The sequence below is a fragment of the Gymnoscopelus braueri genome (assembly GCF_963280865.1).
Source record: "Gymnoscopelus braueri genome assembly, chromosome: 3".
Lineage (NCBI taxonomy): Eukaryota > Metazoa > Chordata > Actinopteri > Myctophiformes > Myctophidae > Gymnoscopelus > Gymnoscopelus braueri.
Genome location: NC_137612.1, coordinates 48,004,970 through 48,024,844, shown reverse-complemented (window position 1 = coordinate 48,024,844; position 19,875 = coordinate 48,004,970). Strand labels below are relative to the sequence as shown.

Below are 19,875 nucleotides of genomic sequence, written 5' to 3'. Positions count from 1 at the left end.
TCCATGTAACACCCCCCCCCCACACACACACACACACACACACACACATGTGTGTGTGCGTGCGCACGTGCGATAAAATCCAGTGAAAATAATCTTTTCTCCACATGAGGATAAAAATGGACCCTCATGGGCCTCAGTGTTAAATTAAGTGTGGCTTTTCGAAGCCTTACTGTCTCAACAGAAGAAGGAAAAGGTATTTCACCATATGGTGAAGACTCTATAAGCCCCCTCAGACTGTAAGGACTCCAGAGGTTTCTTCAATATGAAAGATATATTGGAAGAGAACAGGATCATGGGTATTTGTTTGTTTACAGAGTTGAGCTCTGTAAACAACGCTCTGTCTGTCTGTCTGTCTGTCTGTCTGTCTGTCTGTCTGTCTGTCTGTCTGTCTGTCTGTCTGTCTGTCTGTCTGTCTGTCTGTCTCCATCTCTCTCTCTCTCTCTCCATCTTTATCTAACACCATCTCTCCGTCTCTCCATCTCTCTGTGAGTTGTGAGTGTTGAGAGAATGTAGATGAGGAAAGTCAAGGCGTTCTGTATTCCATGGAGTTGCCTCGTTGCTTGGAAACAGCGCAAACATGGTGTCCCCGGAAAACCTCACTCCTGCGTCCATCTGCACTCGCCACAGTAACATTACACATTTACCTTTCGGTCATTAGTACATTTACCTCTCAGTCATTAGTACATTTACCTCTCAGTCATTCACTCTAAACAAAGACGAGGCAGGTTTATCTGTACAGCACATTCTCACACACAGAGGCTCAACTCAATTGTCACAACGTAGGTTTACAGGTGTAACAATGTGCGTGAAAATCTTTGTCGTACAAGTTCACAAACTAGCAAACCAAAACATATTTACAGTTTTATAATGACTTTATATAACTACTTTCGATGCTTTTGTGTGACGTTGTAGTGTGATCAAGTAGGGCGTTAATTTACGAAAAAAACACCAAAAGTTAGAATATGGAGATAAGAGGTTATAGCAGCAGCAGGGCGGACTGCAGTCTGACAGTGGTGGAGAGCAACTATACATGTAATCAAGTACTGTTCTTAAGTACAATTTTGAGGTATTTTTACTTCTACTCCACTACATTTCAGAGGCAAATATTGTACGTTTACTCCACTACAATTATTTGAAAGCTTTAGTTACTAGTCTACTTTGTAGATTTGGATTATTATTACAAAACATGCAGTAACCATTTCAGCCCTAAATACATTTTGTAAAATAGCAGATCTACAAGCTCACAATGCATCGCCATGTGACGCATTGTGAGCTTGTAGATCTGCTATTTTCAAAAGATCTTTTTGAAAACTTGTGAAATGGGACATTTCTGCATAACGAGTGCTTTTACTTTTGGTACTTTTAAGTACATTTTGATGCCAATACTTTTGTACTTTTACTCAAGTACATTTTGAATTCCGGACTTTTACTTGTAAACAGAGTATTTCTACCTTGTAGTATTGATACTTTTACTTCAGTATATTTTTTCATTACTTTTTTCACCACTGCAGTCTGAGTCATACAGAACAAGAATCCTGTGTGACGGTCTGTGTCGTCACGACGGGCTCAGGGTTTGTTCAACATTCTGATGTTAAACAGCTGGCGGCGTGAACAGATAGTAATAATAAGGATAAAAGATTTTATTTATAATGCACTTCACATTTGTGAAAATCTCAAAGTGCAATTGCATAAAAAAGAATCATCACACCATTAAAAAAACATCTATGAAACTGAAACAAAACATTTAAAACATGAGGGCCTAAAGCCTAGAGGTAAAACCAGTGTAGCTAAAAAAAAATGCTTTGTTAAAAAAGGTAGGTCTGTAGTCCACTCTGTAGTCAACCGATTGTGGTGCTCTCAGGTGGGCAGGGAGGGCGGTGGCCGAGCAGAAAGCCCGGTCGCCCATGGTACGTTAGGTTGTGGCCGGGGTTGTGAGTGTCATTGATGATCCGCTCAGCCTTGGCTTCACACCACTTCTTGTAGTGTTCCCTGGGACTTGTCGTCAGAGAGTCAGAGATGTATTTATGTCCCTAAAACCATTGAGATCATATTCAAAGTCAATCACCAAATTATTTTTAAAAGCGATTTGATTTGATTGATTTGTTTATTTCGGACACTGTTAAAAAACAAAGAATTACATAAAGTTAACATGATAAACTTAAAAATAAGAAAAGAATACAAATATGGAAATATGAAAACAAATGTCATGTACTCTAAAGTGCTTGATCTAGTCCTACCACTTATTGCTCATTGTTATTTATCAATCAACTAACATTTGGAAATACAGTTAAAGATTCAAAATCTATGTAATGAAAATACTATGGAAACAAGAAACAAACAGATTATTGTGTTCATCTTCAGAGCTCATTACAATATCCTTAGTTTGAATATATATATTTCTTAAACTTGATTAATGTTCTGCAATTCTTCCGTTCTTCACTACTGGTGTTCCATAATTCGACACATATCTATCACTCACCGGAAGCCAGTGCTGAGATCTTTCTTAGTTCTAGTTAGAACTGTAGCAGCTGCGTTCTGAATGAGCTGTAGCTGTTGAATAGTTTTGTCTTCATTAATTTTTTTTTGTGATCCAAACATAAGCCAGTATTGATGAGTCATTGGTGCTATTAGCTGCAGGTTTTTAAGGTGTGTGTGTTGAAAAATGACTCAATACTAAAATGTACAGAACAGGCTGAGGGCTAGTTTGTACAATTGGTCTCTCTGTCCATTTGCATTTGTGTTTTCACATAAGTTTTGTGGTCTCTGTATGTCTCTCACATGTGAGTGATGACATTATTTTTTTGCCCAACATGGCATTCATACTGTACAAGCTCACACAATAAAATCACTGCATCATGTGCCAATCACATGACAAATGCATAATGGCTCGGGTATGCTCGCACGCACGCACGCACACACACACACACACACAAACCATGTCATTAGAGCATGTTCTTATTATTAAACGTATGCTGTAAATGATTTAACAAACACATGTGACATATAAAGGTCACCCCCCCCACACACACACACACACACACACACACACACACACACACACACACACACACACACACACACTCGCACTCACACTCACACTCACACTCACACTCACACTCACACACACACTCACACACACATTTGAAATATTTATTTATTTCCACATAAGCAGATGTACAAGAATGCCTTGTACAAAGGACATAAACACTGCCAGTGCAGTCAGATAATGGGAAAACAGCCAGTTACAAAGTGCCTATAAGGCAGAACATTGTTACATACAATAATGTTGGCATACTTGTCAAACACAGCAGACAACAATCATGGGTAAAGAAAACAACGCCTCCACACACACACACACACACGCACACACCCACACACACACGCACGCACGCGCACACGCATCCAGCAGGTAGATGGTTATTTATTTGCCTGGCTGTATACAGTCATCTTTTCCCTCACACATTAATCATCATTAGACAGGCTGCTGTTTGCTCCCAGCACACAGCTTCCAGCTTCTGCTATTAATCAGAGAGCGGCCTACAGGGCTGCACCAATCTCACAGCAGGCTTATAAGTGAACGACATGTCTTGGAAGACATTAATTCACTGCACTGATGGCCACAAAGGAGGGAAAGGCCACCCAGTTTGGCCTGTTGTGTCTCTGCCCACAGTGAGAGGGTTTTCCTATTCCCCCCCCTATGTGCTGTTGAGAGAGAGAGGCATTGATTTGACCTTTTTGCCTCAATCGTGAGTAGTTGTAAGCAGTGGTGTAAAGTAACTAAGTACATTTACTCAAGTACTGTACTTAAGTACGATTTTGAGGTACTTTTACCTTACTGGAGTATTTCCAATATGTCAATACTTTTACTTCTACTCCACTACATCTCAGAGGCAAGTATTGTACTTTTGCTCCACAGCAATTATTTGAAAACTTTAGTTACTTGTTACTTTGCAGATATAAATTATTTCATTATAAAACATACGTTAACCACAATTAGCCCTATTTTATACCTAGGCTATTTGAAAATAGCGATGCGACGCGTTGTGAGCTTGTAGATCTGCTATTTTCAAACATTTTAGTACTTTCACTTTTGGTACTTTAAGTAAATTTTGATACCAATACTTTTGTACTGTTACTCAAGTAAATTTTTAATTTGGGACTTTTACTTGTAACAGAGTACTCTTCTACAGAGTACTATTCTACATTGCAGTATTGATACTTTTACTTAAGTAAAACATTTGAGTACTTTTTCCACCACTGGTTATAAGTACAATTAAGTTACATTGCAGTAAGTTAAGTTAAATGTAGGATAAGTATTACTATCTAACTGTATATTTTACAAAACTCTGTCTGTCTGTCTGTCTGAACAGCTTTTTCTCCTCAGTGTGTTCAGCAATTGATCTGAACCATGTGAAGACACTCGTGAACGCCATTTTTCACTTTCCCCAAATTCAAGCTGTTTATTAGCGCTCGTTTGAAACTCTGTGTAACTCCACGGCCGCAGTTTCGCCGTTACTGAGCAGGCGCGGCCACAGGGTCCGTTGTCACGGTTACGGTCCCCCAGGCTATGGGATGGACTCACTGAGCATGCGCCGCCACGCGTGATAGTGATATACAGCTTCATTCTGCCAAGACCCGCCCCAGACTGGGAAAAGTCGCGCTGTGATTGGCCAGTGGTCACTTTGAGTGACAGTTGGGGCAAACGCAGTCCCCACAACATCATTTACTATTCTGTGCCTATCGGTACATAACTCGGACGGCGCTTAGTCGACTAGCAGACCATCGGCCGGTCGTCGCGGGCACTCGCGCCTGGAGGCGCTCGGGCGCGACTCCTTGGCCTCAGGTCTGCTGAGTCGGCGCGCCTCCGTCATGGTCCAAAACTATACTTTATTAGCCAAAAAAAAGTTGTCTGCGGTTGTCGGAAAAAGAGTTCCCCCAGTGGGATTCGAACTCGAGCCACAGGGTCGTCAGTCTAACGCGTAGTGAGGCACGCCACGAGACCATATGCAATACTAGGGTTTTGGTCTGTATTAGACTGTAAATGCCCCCACCCCACCCAGTCCTTGTTTTCTCGTTTTTGTATTCAGCCAATCACAGGGCGGCAGGGCGGGGTTTGGTCGAATGAAGCTGTACAACAATATTACGCCGCCGCCACAGGTTCTGTTGTCACGGTGACGGCCCCCTAGGCTATGGGATGGACTCAGGGATGTTCAGATATAAAAATGCAAGGCATGTACACAGAGCATAACCCAAAGGCTGCAAATGCTTTGAGTGAGGCACATCTCCGGGTGTATGGACTAGTTATTATAATTTTTAGTTTAGAGTTGCCAATTATACATGTTCTGACCTTTTTCTCCCCAATTTAGACGTTATGTTAATTCATTCCTCCCCACACACTACTGTGTGTTGTCACTGCTGTTGTACCTTGCTGGCTCACCTGTGAGGAGCCTCCACCGGGAGGATGTAGCGCCCCGTCCTACTCCTCCCGCCCAACACTCCCTGCTGACAGGTGCTGACAGCCCGTAGGACTACGTGGGTTGACACATGTCACCCTCCCCTTCCGGCGTCCCTCCACTGAACACGGGCCAATCGTGTTCGTATAGACGCTCGACAAAGCCGGATGCACCGTGCTTTAGCCTTATCTTATACATAGGCTATTTGAAAATAGCCGATCTACAAGCGTTGTGAGCTTGTAGATCTGCTATTTTCAAACATTTTAATACTTTTACTTTTGGTACTGTAAGTACATTTTGATCCCAATACTTTTGTACTTTTACTCAAGTAAACTTTGAATTCCTGACTTTTACTTGTGACAGAGTACTTCATATGTAGTATTACAGTATTGATACTCAAATGTTTTAACATGTGAGTACTTTTTCCACCACTGGTGCAAACTGTGTATTGCAATAGTTTAATTGTGTATTTGCAGAGACAAAGACAGACAGACAGACAGACAGACAGACAGACAGACAGACAGACAGACAGACAGACAGACAGACAGAGTGTTGTTTACAGAGCTCAACTCTGTAAACAAACAAATACCCATGATCCTGTTCTCTTCCAATATATCTTTCATATTGAAGAAACCTCTGGAGTCCTTACAGTCTGAGGGGACTTATAGAGTCTTCACCATATGGTGAAATACCTTTTCCTTCTTCTGTTGAGACAGTAGGAAGGCTTTAATCCAGAGTTAATTCAATGTTCATTTTTCATTTTTACCCTCATGTGGAGAAAGGATCATTTTATTTGTATAGACAGACAGACAGAGCCAGAGGTATGAAAAGCAGGACACAGGGGGAGAGTGAGAGAGAGATGAAGAGAGCCCGTTTGATCAGGCTACTGATGCTTCAAACACACTTCACAGTGATGACTGACAGACAGACAGACAGACAGACAGACAGAGAGAGAGAGAGAGAGAGAGAGAGAGAGAGAGAGAGAGAGAGAGAGAGAGAGAGAGAGAGAGAGAGAGAGAGAGAGAGAGAGAGAGAGAGAGAGAGAGAGAGACACACACACACACACACACACACACACACACACACACACAACTATTGCCTTTTTTTCTCTTTAGATTAAAAGACAGAACATAAGAGGTGAAATGCAGAGAGAGAGAGAGAGAGAGAGAAATGAAAACCTGGGAAAAAAACTGAAAAAAGAGACGAGAGGAAAGGGAGCAAAAGAGAGAGAATGTGTGTTTGATGGAGAGAGATGATGAGCTTGATATTGGAGAGACAGATGTCATGGCCTGAAGCTGTGTGGTGGTGTGACTGTACTGTACTGTACTGTACTGTACTGTACTGTACTGTACTGTACTGTACTGTACTGTACTGTACTGTACTGTACTGTACTGCAGTGGTTCTCAAAATAATCCTATTTGAACTGGGGACCCCCCACCCTGACAAGCACTTGGAATTGTATTGTTGAGGCATTACATTAGTTTGACTCGGTTCCACAGATAAATATTGTGAAAATAGCAGATCTACAAGCTCACAACGCCTCGCAACGAGCTTGTAGATCACACCTCATCCTTATATACTTTGACGATGTGGCCAATGTTTGACTAGTTTTTATAGTATAGTTTGTTGATAACTTTTGATGCAGTAATGATCTTATCTTTTCCCCCTTTTTTTTTAGGTATTACAAAGGTCTTAGAAGTCCATAAGTTGTCATCTGTCATCATCTGTTTTTCAGAAAACTCTTAGGATTTAGAACAGTAGGTTTAGAAAGATAGCAGATATACAAGCGCACGGCGCGTTACTTTGTGCCACGCTGCGAGCTCGTGCATCTGCTATTTTAGATTTTTCTTTGAAAAATCGTGACATTTTTGGAATTATTATATAGGTTCTGGATTGTTTTGTCCCTGGCACAAAATATTTTCAGATGGCCAAATGTCCAGGGCCAGATACATATCATTTTGGGGGTCCTTGACATGAGAAGGTTTGAGAACAACAGGAGGGGTTGCCAATGACAAGAGAACACATTACACATAGGAACTGGCAACTGGCAATGACTAATTAGGGAGAAAATACCGGACATGGCACATAAAATGTGTCCATTCTTCACATATTTCCCCTGCATCCTACATTAGTACAGTACTGTATATAGTGATAGTCCTATAGTTGAAGTAGCCTACCACCCTCATGTATTTATCACGTACGTACATGTATATGTTAATACTGTGTATATAATGGACAGGACGATAGCCAATACCCACGATGATGTATTTTCGTGAACAGCCAGAGACAGGTATACAGATCTGGGAAAGAGTTAGTAACTGAAATTAAACGTTGACGGCTCTACTCGTTGTGTAATGCATGCTGGGTAAGAAGTCCCATTGTATTTATCCTGTAACATAGTTGATTTGGTTTTTAACAGAGAAACGCTGCCTATATTGTAGGATTGTTATTTCCTACAGAGCTCATTTTACTCTTGTGGTTGCTCTATGGGGGGGAGGGGGGGGTCAGGCGAATAATTATCAGTCATGTCAGGTCAAATAATTATCTTTAACACCCACAATCCAAATCTGATCTGTGCACAACCTCTGTGTTCAGTTCACAACACCATTATTTGCAGATTTGGAAAGTGACTTTAGATCAGGGGTCTTCACCGTTTTCCAGGCCAAGGACCCCTTAGCTGAGAGAGAGATGAAGCAGGGACCCCACATACTGTTTAAAATTGTGTTGCAGATTAAACTTTTTCATAGATTTCATAGACTTGTTTGACAGCACTATCATCAGAGCTGTGTAAATTCATGTTTTTCGTTTGTTGACTTAGATTCATGTTAACTCTTTCACTGCCAAGAGTATTTTCATAAAGTACTCCCCCAGTGCCAGAAATTTGCGTTTTTTTTTATTTCTTAATTTTGTAATTTTTCATTCAAATAAATGATCTGATTGGGGTTTTAAACCCATAATACAGTTCTACCAGTAGAGAGCAACAAATCGACACATTGATGATCTCGCTGGCTCACTCACCCCCTCCCAAACAGGCTGACGTCATATCCGGTCCTAACCGGATGTTGACATTTTTGACAATCGTTGATCGCGCTAAATTACGATGCGATACACGACTACGATGACTGATCGTCACCCAGACAAAAGAGAGTAGACGTGGACCTCTCCGTTCGCTTTTTATACCGTGTGAAAAACCGTGACTTTCCCTATTCTGGCCGAAAATCACCGGAGAAAAACAACGTGACCCGGAAATGAATTTTTTTTTTTTACATCCGGCTCCGGGTGAGTCTGATGTAGTCAGGAAGCGAAAGTGATCATGAAAAATATACAGAATAGCGCGACCACAGTCAAAAGTAAAAACTCGGGATTTCTCGTGCTGGCACTGAGGGTACTCGGGAAAAACTCGGGATATGTCGGGGCGTGGCACTGAGAGAGTTAATGTGTATTTTCAGACATACTGTACAGTATAACCACTTAAACCCTAAATATAAAAAAAAAAAAACTTGACCTTTGGCTCTGTACTTGGCCTGCTCTTTTTTCCCTCTATACCAAACCTCTTTGCCGAAAATAGCAGATCTATAAGCTCACCACAAACGCTTCGCGCTGCGAGGCGTTTGTGTGCTTGTAGATCTGCTATTTTCGGATTCTAGGGTTCAAGTGGTCAATGTATTAAAAAAAACGTTCCTATCACACAAAGATTTGGCGGGCCCCCCTGTCGTAACTCTGAGGACCCCCTAGGCGTCCCGGACCCCCCTGTTGAAGACCCATGCTTTAGGTTGTTTTGTTGCTACTTCTTGTCAGAAAGAAACAGTATTAAGGATTTGTGTAAGTGTCATAAGGGAGGCTATGAGGAGTGTGATTAAATAAGGACCATAATGGAGCTTTGCGTCTTCGCTGGCAAAGTCCCACAGAGACACGCAGCTTAATCCATTGAGACCGGGAACGCATCTGTGTAATTTTTTAGATTTATTTGGGCTATTCAAAAATAGCAGATATACAAGCTCATAGTGCGGCACCGAGTGCCGCACTATGAGCTTGTAGATCTGATATTTTTGAAAATGTGTGCAAATCTTTGAATATATAGTGAACATTTGTAACTCAAATCTTTGCTTCTGGGGGGGTCCCTGGAACAACATATTTTGAGATGGGGGTCCGCGGCCAAATACATATCATTTTGGGTGGTCCTTGACATGGAAAGGTCTTGAGAACCACTGATATAGCAACATATATATATATATATATTTGTTTTAACTGTTAGGATTTAAGACAGAATCCCCCAGAAGCAAAGTAAATGAATTACAAATGTTCGCTTTTAAAAAATTATATTCAAAGATTTGCAAAAATGTTCATGATTTTTCAAAAAAATAGCAGATTTGCTGTTTTTTGAATAGCCCAAAGAAAGAAAAAAAAAATTACACAGATGCGTTCCCGGTCTTAATGGGTTAATAATTAGAGCAACGAGAGAGAGAAATTGGCTGGCGCTGTATTCCCACTGGCAGTGGGTTATTGGAACAACACTCTGAACGTGTTTTAAGGGTCATTAGGGTGATGGAATATCCCGGGCACATAAAGGACCACATACTGTAAAGGAGTTTTTAGCATTGTTAATACGTATTGTGCAGTACAGCAGCATCCACTGACCAGTGTACAGACAGCAGTGGTTTGGATGCCCAGACGAGAAGATTGAGAACTTTGAGAACCACCTTTTGCTCTGTACTTGGTTTGCTCCTTTTTCCCTCTACACAAACCTCTTTGCCGGAAATAGCCGATCTACAAGCTCACGCCTCGCAGTAGATCTACTATTTTAGGCTAAAGTTCCCCTCAGAATAGGGATGCTAGGGTTCAAGTGGTTAATGGGAAAAAAAAGGTTCCTATCGCACAAAGATTTGGCGGCCCCCCTGTAGTAACCCTGAGGACCCCCTAGGGGTCCCGGACCCCCTGTTGAAGACCCCTGCGTGACTAACCTCTCTCCCAGATACTTAACCCATTGATTGATTGAATACTTAATTAAAACGGTACAGCAGTACAATTTAAGCTATGTTAAAAAAAAGATAAAGGGCCGTTCAAACTGAGCACTGTAACTATAACTATAAAAATATAGTTTTAAAAATCGTTCTCAGTCAAGTGGATGGAAGAGTTCACACCAACTATAAAAGAAAATACAATGGTGAGCGATATAGTTATCATTGTAGTTATAGTGCTCAGTGTGAACGGCCCAAAAAAGCCCTGGGGCCTTGTTGCCATTGTGGTCCTATGTACTCAATTCATCATCAAGACATACGGTGCAATGCAAATCCTCAACAATGTCAAAAGCAACAATAGGTATCTTAACAGAAAGGGGGGGGGGCATCATCATCTTGCTGACAGAGTGCAATTGATTGACTCTGGGGGCTAGCTAGTGGGGCAATAGAGATAATTAAGTCCAATTGTAATTTGCGGACATCTACCTTTTTAAGGTTGAACGTGGATAGGGAATCGGCGGCTGATGGTAGGGCCTGCCACATTTTGGTGGCAGAATTGTAGAAAGTATAAATAATTCTTATTCTAACCTTAACCACAACAATTATGTAGTATCTGAAAATATTTTGTGCCAGGAACCCCCAGAAGAGAAGATTTGTGTTCTAAATGATTCTCTGAGCTTGTAGATCTGATACAGTATGTTTGAATAGCCAACGCTAAAATCTAAAATAGCAGACGCTTTCCCCGATTTAATGGGATACAACTAAATGGTGGTAAAAAAATTATTGGCTTTACCATCTGGCTGTTCATGCAGTGCATCATTGCCATTGTCCTGCAAACCGCTCGATTGTACTGTACATGCTGCTTAGTGAGACGGAGACAGAGACAGTGCCCTCCATTGAATGCCTGAGGTCATCATAAGACATGGGACAGCTAGTAGTAGTGCAACGTAATCCATCCCGGGCCATGGCCTTTGTCTCGGGAGTCAGTTTACAATAGTCTGCTTAGAGTGACAATGACAGACACGGTGACAAGGGGGGGGCGGGACACGGACGAGACAGACAGCGATGACCTCAGGACATGTGCTCCGAGTCTCTCTTTCATGACAAAAGGGACTTCTGTCTGTCCAACCGCTAGCGGGACTGTTGTTGTTGGAACTACTAGTGTTTATTTTTAGACTACAATGGTAATAGAGGAAGGTATATGACATTAGTGTCCTGAGTGTTAATGTAACTCTGAGAGTGTACAAATTGAGCTAAATGGACCCCGTATGGACCAACTCTCATTTTGATTGCATGACTTGCTGTACGATACAAAACGTAAAGTGGGCCAGTATAGCACCATAATGAGGCCAATAAGAAAAATGTGGGATGGAGAGTCTTCCCTGGCCAACTGGCAGCGTGCACGAAAAGGCAGTTTAATTAACTCAGACACAGACACACAGCCACACAGACTGGGGTGAAAACATAATCTCTGTCCCTGGCCTTTTGGCCCGATTTGAGATAATAAGGTGGATTATGATGGTGCTTTGTGGCTGTTGTGAGGACTGGGAGAGTGAGTGACACTGAAAGAAGACAGAGCGAGAGTGAAAGAGAGTAGGAGAATTGAGTTAGTCTTTGTTATCTCACTAGAAATGTGTTGTTCAGCGCTAGGCCATAAAATTATACAGAACATAAATACACATCTATGGTAACTGTTTTGCAAAGTGACAAAGTGCCGAAGTGATAACAATGATCCATAATAGACTAAATTGCTCTTGTGCCTAAGGGGAGGTTTAAAACAGGGAAAAGGATAGTTGTGGGTGATATACTGTATGAGTTGAGGGACGGCACTGAGTGACATCACACTCGGGGGAGGTGCTTGACTCATTCATAAGCGTACTGCTGTACATGACTTGATGCAGGAACTGAACTTTAGAAAGACCTTGGAGACACATATTGTACACTTTGGAAGTAAAATATTTGTAATTTTCATTTATACAAGGAAAGGATCCCTGGGCAGAGACCCACACATGATGTCATTGATCAAACTGAGTTGTCTTTATCCTGCTCCTACTGTATGGAAGATATAATTGACGGGTAGCCGGTCATTATTGATAAATAAATCCTGACGGGCTGATTAGGCACCGACGCGTAGCGGAGGAAGTGTTGATCAAAAATAATACATTTTTGGTTGCTGCATTGTCTATTTCTTGCTTCAAATGTTTCAAAAAACATTATTGAGAGCAATGTTGAGTTGTAAATGACATGGTGTGTTTGTTGTTTACATGGTTGTCATGTTGGATGCAGCATAAAATCAAGCAGCGCAGGTTGATTTGAGCAGGTGCTCTGAGTCTTTGATTAGACAGCGGTCTGTTATTGAGCTCAGCGGTCATTATCCAGAAATAATACACAGCTGAATTCAGCGATTGACCAATCAGAATCAAGCATTCAACCCAGCCGTGTAATAAACTGTAATATCGGTTAAAGCAGTATTTAAATAAATTGCAATTTATGCATCCGCCTTTGTTTCACTGAGTTTTAGATACATGGACAAAATGCGTCCCTGACCATTGCATAATACTGCTTGCTACAGCACAGACTGTGGAGTGTGGACTTCATTCACTGTATGTGACAGTGCCTCACACACAGCCCCAGAGACCAAGGTAGTGACAGCTACACACACTGCTGTCAGCTTCACAATGGCTGAAACATGACAAAGGGAGGTCAGAGGTTGGGGGTTACGATTGATAAGGTCTTCCCTCCCTAACACTTCATGGATCGCCATGGGATTATTCACCTTAATGGCTGTTCACTCAGGTGAAAAGGTTTTCAGAGACAATGAGAGTCGTTTGTCATTTGTCATCGTCACTTGATGGGCAAAGAATAATGTAAATATCACTAACGTTGGATCCTACTGGTCGTGGACCAGTCTTCTCAAAGTGGGGTCCGCTAAATATGTTTATATAGCATCAAAATCAGTTTACTCACTTTTACTGCATATAATTTACATTGGCTATTTGAAAATAGCCAATCTACCATCTGTGACACATTGTGAGCTTGTAAATCTGCTATTTCCAAAATAATTTTGAAATATTCGCGAAAGAACACAAATCTTCTTGGTAGTCCCCTGGCACAAAAATATTTTCAGATGGGGGTCCGCGGCGGCCAAGTACATTCATTTGGGGGTCCTTGACATGAAAAAGTTTGAGAACCACTGCTGTAAATATGATCGTTTCTCTAGACCACGATAATTTATCTATGGTGTTTTTCTCATCTCTTTCCACAGTGATCTGTAACTTCCGAGGCTCCGTGACTCAGGGTCTGGCTCTGGAGGTGGGAGAGACGGTTCAGATCCTGGAGAAATGCGAAGGTACGTCTAATAAGGTCTAAATCCCGGGGTGTCCAATTAGAGCTGCCAACAGGCTAGCTTCTCCTTCCAACGCCGTACAGTTGGTTTATCTAATTAAGCACGATAGGAGGCGATGGAGGGAGAAATTGGATACTTTATTGATAGTTTACCCTGGGCAGTTCTTAATGTGGTGCCTTTCACATAACTCCTCGAAACACACACACACACACACACGCACACGCACCACACACACACTACGGAGGCATTTTGTTAGGCCTTTGCTGAGTGGTTCTTTGATCAATTCTGTAGGGGCGCTGACTTCAATCAGTTCAGCACGAGGCCAAGGGTTCTGTTAGGACAGGGAAATGACTAGTTAGGCTCTCCTTAGTCTAGTTAGTACTTAGTTTAGTACTTTTTACGTACATTAACACCCTAGCTTGATCACACTACAGCATCACACAAAGGCATTAAAAGTAGCCAATCAATTTTGTTTTATCAACCTTCTCACCGGGGATTGTTTTCAGCTGTGCTTTTAAAATCAATACACACTTAAACATGTATTAAATCACAACAATAACTTATTTTTGACAAAGAAGAAAAGTGCAACAAAGTGAATTTTCATACCATAATGAAATGATTGGAAAGTGGGGTCCGGGGACCCCCAGGGGTCCTTGGAGGGGTACCAGGGCGTCCCCAGCAAAATTTGTTGATATAGTGTCACAATCATTTTAACCACTTTAACCATATTTTATAGTTTGGCTATTCAAAAATAGCAAATATACAAGCTCATAGCGGCACCAAGTGCCACTATGAGCTTGTAGATCTGCTATTTTTGAAAAATCTTGAAAACGTAGTGCAAATCTTTGAATATATATATTTTTTAAAGCGAACATTTGTAACTCAAATCTTTGCTTCTGGGGGGTCCCTGGAACAAAACATTTTGAGATGGCGATCCGCAGCCAAATACATATCATTTTGGGGGTCCTTGACATGAAAAAGTTTGAGAACCACTGGACAAAACATACCAGACTGGTCCTTTTAAGACGTTGAAAGAGGACAGAGTGTAGGGATATACTTAAAATTATCTAAGGTTACAAGTACAAATCAAATCAGTCTACCATGTATTCTTTAGTTTTGTTATATTAGCAATTGGATTTTCATTTTGTGGTTGTATTATTTTCACATGTAAAAGACAAAAAAAAATGAAAATTCCAAAAGTCTTTAATTTGAAATAAAAGTCGCAGTTGTGTGTTGTAAAAAAAAAAAAAGGAAAAAGAAAGGAGCAGATCTACAAGCTCGAAACGTGTCGCTTTTGCTATTTTTGAATTTGAATCCTGAGAAGTAACAGTTTTGGACATCTGAGTTTTCCACCCGACAGAGATGATATAATATAATATAATAAGAGTCCACAGTCTGCTCAATGGAAACCCTTGATCTGTAGCCGGGGGTACACAGTCATGATTAATGTGAGCTATAACGACAGCCCGCAGCTGTATTCCATGGGAACTCTTGATCTGCAGCCGGAGGATCAACAATCCCAATCCATGGAAGCCTGCAAAGAAATGAGAAGGCTCAAAAACTCCAGCCAAGAATTCCCCGAAAGCTGAGTTAGTGACGTGCATTGATGGGACATGAATGAATGCAACGTTAGTGACATTGCATGCGAACGCTTTCAAGATTTTCAAGTGTGGCCCTGATCCAGAAGAGGTTGAGAACCACCGTTTCATTAATCTCTCATGGCAGATTCAGAGCTCCGGAGCTGAATCTGTCTCCTGTTACAACGTGTATAGTTAGGAATGTTAGGAATGTAAACAAAGACACGTGCATGGACCGGAAGAGGAGGGCTGAGGGCAGACCTAACGGCCAACATCCTGTTATCTACATTCGATTGGGAGGTCCCCCCCAGAGTCAAATTCAAAGGGAAAAAAACAGCAGAGGGCGCTGTTTTTTCTTTCTTTTTTTACTATGGGTTCCCAGATTGCTGTCTTATAGGCCATGCATTGCAGACATATCATTAATACTACAGTGGCCATTGCTGCCAAGTGTTGTTTTTCCTTGAATTCAGCATGCATTTTCTATCACATTAATTGTCCATCTCAAACCATTAGCTAAGGCTAAAATGACTGCAAGTGAGAACAACATTCCTCTTGAGGCAGGAGCCACTGTGTAGTCCCACTAATTACACTCAATCACGCACACACGCACGCACGCACGCACGCACGCACGCACGCACGCACGCACGCACGCACGCACACACAATAAATACACAATGTAAATAACAGGGGTTTCTACTCTCAGATAATGAGAGTAAATAGGCTATTACAGCATAGCACCATGCAGGCCTGGATGTGAGCCCACATCATTAGCTGACTCTACTCCCATTGTTATTACTGGTCTGACTCACAGACATTAGCCAGGATCCATCTACACAGTCTATAGGAAATGTTGTCTTTTGCCGATAATGAGTGTGAATGGGCTCCATTAGTCACGCTTGGAGAGGTCTCCCCTATCGATCAGGAGACCAGGGTAGATACAGGAGTCTCTCTCTCCCCAGGGAAAGGGCTCCGTGCCCCCCAGCCTACGGTCGGTGTGTGTGTGTGTGTGTGTGTGTGTGTGTGTGTGTGTGTGTGTGTGTGTGTGTGTGTGTCCAGTGGACTGGAACGGAGACAGAGAACAGACAGATTCCAGAGGCTGACGATAGTTTTCAGCTCTATACCTGTCATTGTTTACACTATTTACTTTACTTGCTTTTCATACTCTGTCCTTCTCTTTCTAGTTTACATACATGTTCTCCTTCTCTTCTCTCCTCCTTTCCTCCTTTCCTCTGATCTCCTCTCCTCTCCTCTCCTCTCCTCCCTTCTCCTCCTCTCCTCTCCTCTCCTCTCCTCTCCTCTCCTCTCCTCTCCTCTCCTCTCCTCTCTGAACATTGATCTCAGAGTTCTAATTCAGAGCTGTGCTAATTTTTAATGGCCTCCATCCAGCATCTGATGTCCTATGATAATGATATCATAATTCCACCATTAGAGAGATGTAATTATAGAAAATGGCAGGCCACAGTGCCTGCATATTCCACTGTTAGCTATAGCGACTTAATGCTAATTCACTGCCACATATTTTTTCCATCAAACTACTGTATCACATAACTCAGAAAACAAAGGTACCTTACTGGAAAGAGTTTTTGGCAAAGCAATAGCAGCTAATTATACCCTCCTGAAATGAAATGCGATGAAATATGCGGGGGTTTTATGTGATTTTATTCAGTGAAAGTTGTGAAATATGAGGAAAGTTGCAAAATATGTGAAACGTGCGAAAAGTTGCAAAATACGTTTTTGAAAAAAAAATTGCAAAAAAGAACTTGCGAAATATGCGGAAATGTGTGAAATATGCGCCGCATATCTCGCATATTATGCGATGTGATTAGCATATTATGCCATGCGCATATTATGTCATGCGCATATTATGCGATGTGATTAATTATGTGCATAATTATGTGCATAATCAGAAATATGTGCGGCATATCTCGCATATTATGCGATGCAATGTCCATATTATGCAATGCGATGCGTATATTATGCGATGCAATGCGCATATTATGCGATGCAATGTGTATATCATGCGATGCACTGCGCATATTATGCGATGCATTGTGTATATTATGCGATGCAATGCGCATATTATGCGATGCAATGTGTATATTATGCGATGCAATGCGCATATTATGCAATGCAATGTGTATATTATGCGATGCGATCTTGCATATTATGCGCATAATAATAATAATGATATGATATGACGTAATCGCCTAATAGTCTAATCTATACAAATTGTGGTGGTGGTAAAGCACAAGAGCACATGCTTTTATTTTCTAAAAGTTATCTGTACCAAATCAGCCTTCTTCCACCTCAAAAACATTTCCAGACGCCGGCCGTCACTCAAGCCCTGGACAGACTGCAGTATGTGCAAAACTCAGCCGCCAGAGTGCTCACCCGTACCAAGCCCTGGCATCACCCCACCCTCACCCCACCCTAACTCTGGCATCACCCCACCCTCACACACCTCCACTGGCTTCCGGTTAACCCATTCAATCCGGGAATGCATCTGTGTCATTTCAGATTTCTTTGGCCATTCAAAAATAGCAGATATACAAGCTCGTAGTGCCGCGCTACAAGCTTGTAAATCTGCTATATCTGAAAAATCTTGAAAAGTGTGTGTAAATCTTTGATGTATACATTTTTAACTCAAATCTTTGCTTCTGGGGGTCCCTGGAACAAAATATTTTGAGATGGGGGGGGGGGGGGGGGTCCGCGGACAAATACATCATTTTGGGTGGTCTTTGACATGAAAAAAGATTGAGAACCTGAGGTCTTCTGACTTAGGGCTCCTCACCATTACTCACAGTCACACCAATAAGCGGACCCTCGGCTTTCAGTGTGGCAGCCCCAGCCTTCTGGAACTCTCTCTCCATGGAGATTCGCCAGACGCCAACATTGGACTCTTTCAAGTCCGCACTGAAGAGACACTTGTTTACTCAGGCTTTTGGCAAATAGATGTTTGTTTTTGTAATTGTAAATCGTCCTTGGGTTTTTGAAAGGCGCTTTATAAATTCAAGTTATCGTTGTTATTATTATTATTATTATTATTCAAACAAGTTCTCCTGCAAGCAGGACAACACCGCAGCCATGCAGCTTGCTTATTGGTTAGAGCAGGGGTCTTCAAGGCCAAGGATTTTGCAGGCCAAGGATCCCTTGGCTGAGAGAGAGATGAAGCAGGGACCCCCACTATACATATTTTATAAAATGTCATAGATTTCATAGATAGCTTTATTCACTCAGTGTTGTGTGAATGAATGTTTTTTGTTTATTTCAAACATTTAACCACTTAAACCCTAAATTTTGCCTAAAATTTTTTCGATCTACAAGCTCACAACGCCTCGCGCTGCGAAGCGTTGTGAGCTTGTAGATCGGCTATTTTCGGCTAATGTTCCCCTCAGAATAGGGATGCTAGGGTTCAAGTGGTTAATGTAAAAAAATAAAGTTCCTATCACATAAACATTTGGCGGCCCCCCTGTTGAAGACCCCTAGGGTTAGAGCTATTTTACTGTGTTGGCTCCCATATGGGAGACTGCAGATTCAAATCCCCACTGAAATGCAGAAGTTATTAAACATGGATTTTAACGCAGACTTTGTGCAAGCCTGCAACGATTTATGGCGGTCAATGCAATTGAGGGCCGTTTCTCACTGGATCCGTTTTCATTCAAAACGTTTCCCAGATCGAATGCTGGCCTGCATTCACATTGGCCAAGATCCAATCGCACCAGAGAACACGTGCATATATACCCCCGATCCTACAGGTGGCGGCATGCACATAGTGTTTCCCCTGTGGACACAGACGTCATCAACTATGCGACAATGTTTTTGTTGGTCGCGCATATATATGGGGTTGCGGCTGGAGAGCTATGCTGGGGAGGGGAGGCGATCTATGTAAGTGCACGGTCTTTGGGGAGCCTCGCCCCGAAGCGGGGAGAACGCACTGAGCGCTCAACGCAGTGTTGTTGAAGGACAATGGATGTACGCTTATGAGAAACAACACAAATAAAACCTGGTGAAACACTTGTGTGCATTAGCGCAAGATGAGGATACAGGAAACATTCAGTATAAATGTCCAGTTAGCTAACCTTCACAACTACTACTACTTTTGCATTTGAAACTTTAAATTTCTCTAAATATTATAAACTTTCACGACAGCTTAAGTACAAAAAAATATCATTTATGAAAAGGCAACTATAGTAGCCTATACAGTGAAGTCGGACTGAATGATATATATATATATATATATATATATATATATATATATATATATATATATATATATATATATGCTCTGTGCTCTCCTTTTTCTCTATGAAGAAAAGTACAAGTAGGCTACAGTTGACACAAACGCATTCCGCAACGCTGCCTGTCTGTTGTTTAATCTGCGCATTACGTGCAGATCTCATCCTCTGGACTGCAAAGCCATAGCTGGTCATGTAGGAAGGTGTGCGATAGGATCGCGCTTGCCATAGTCTCCAAAGTAATAATAATAATAAGAGAAAGTTCACTTTTGGTTATTTAAAAAGAGTCTCCTTTATGTATTAATT

General features: G+C 41.6%; 1 protein-coding gene across 1 annotated transcript in view; it reads left to right on the top strand.

The window, feature by feature from the left end:
* Positions 1 to 19,875, top strand: part of LOC308082002 (dedicator of cytokinesis protein 3-like) — a gene marked incomplete at its 3' end in the record, with an annotated part of 230,792 nt that overhangs the window by 89,334 nt on the left and 121,583 nt on the right. Inside the window, 1 exon segment of the mRNA XM_080423612.1 lies at positions 13,677 to 13,760. Within this exon segment, the coding sequence (XP_080279738.1) occupies positions 13,677 to 13,760 (84 nt within the window).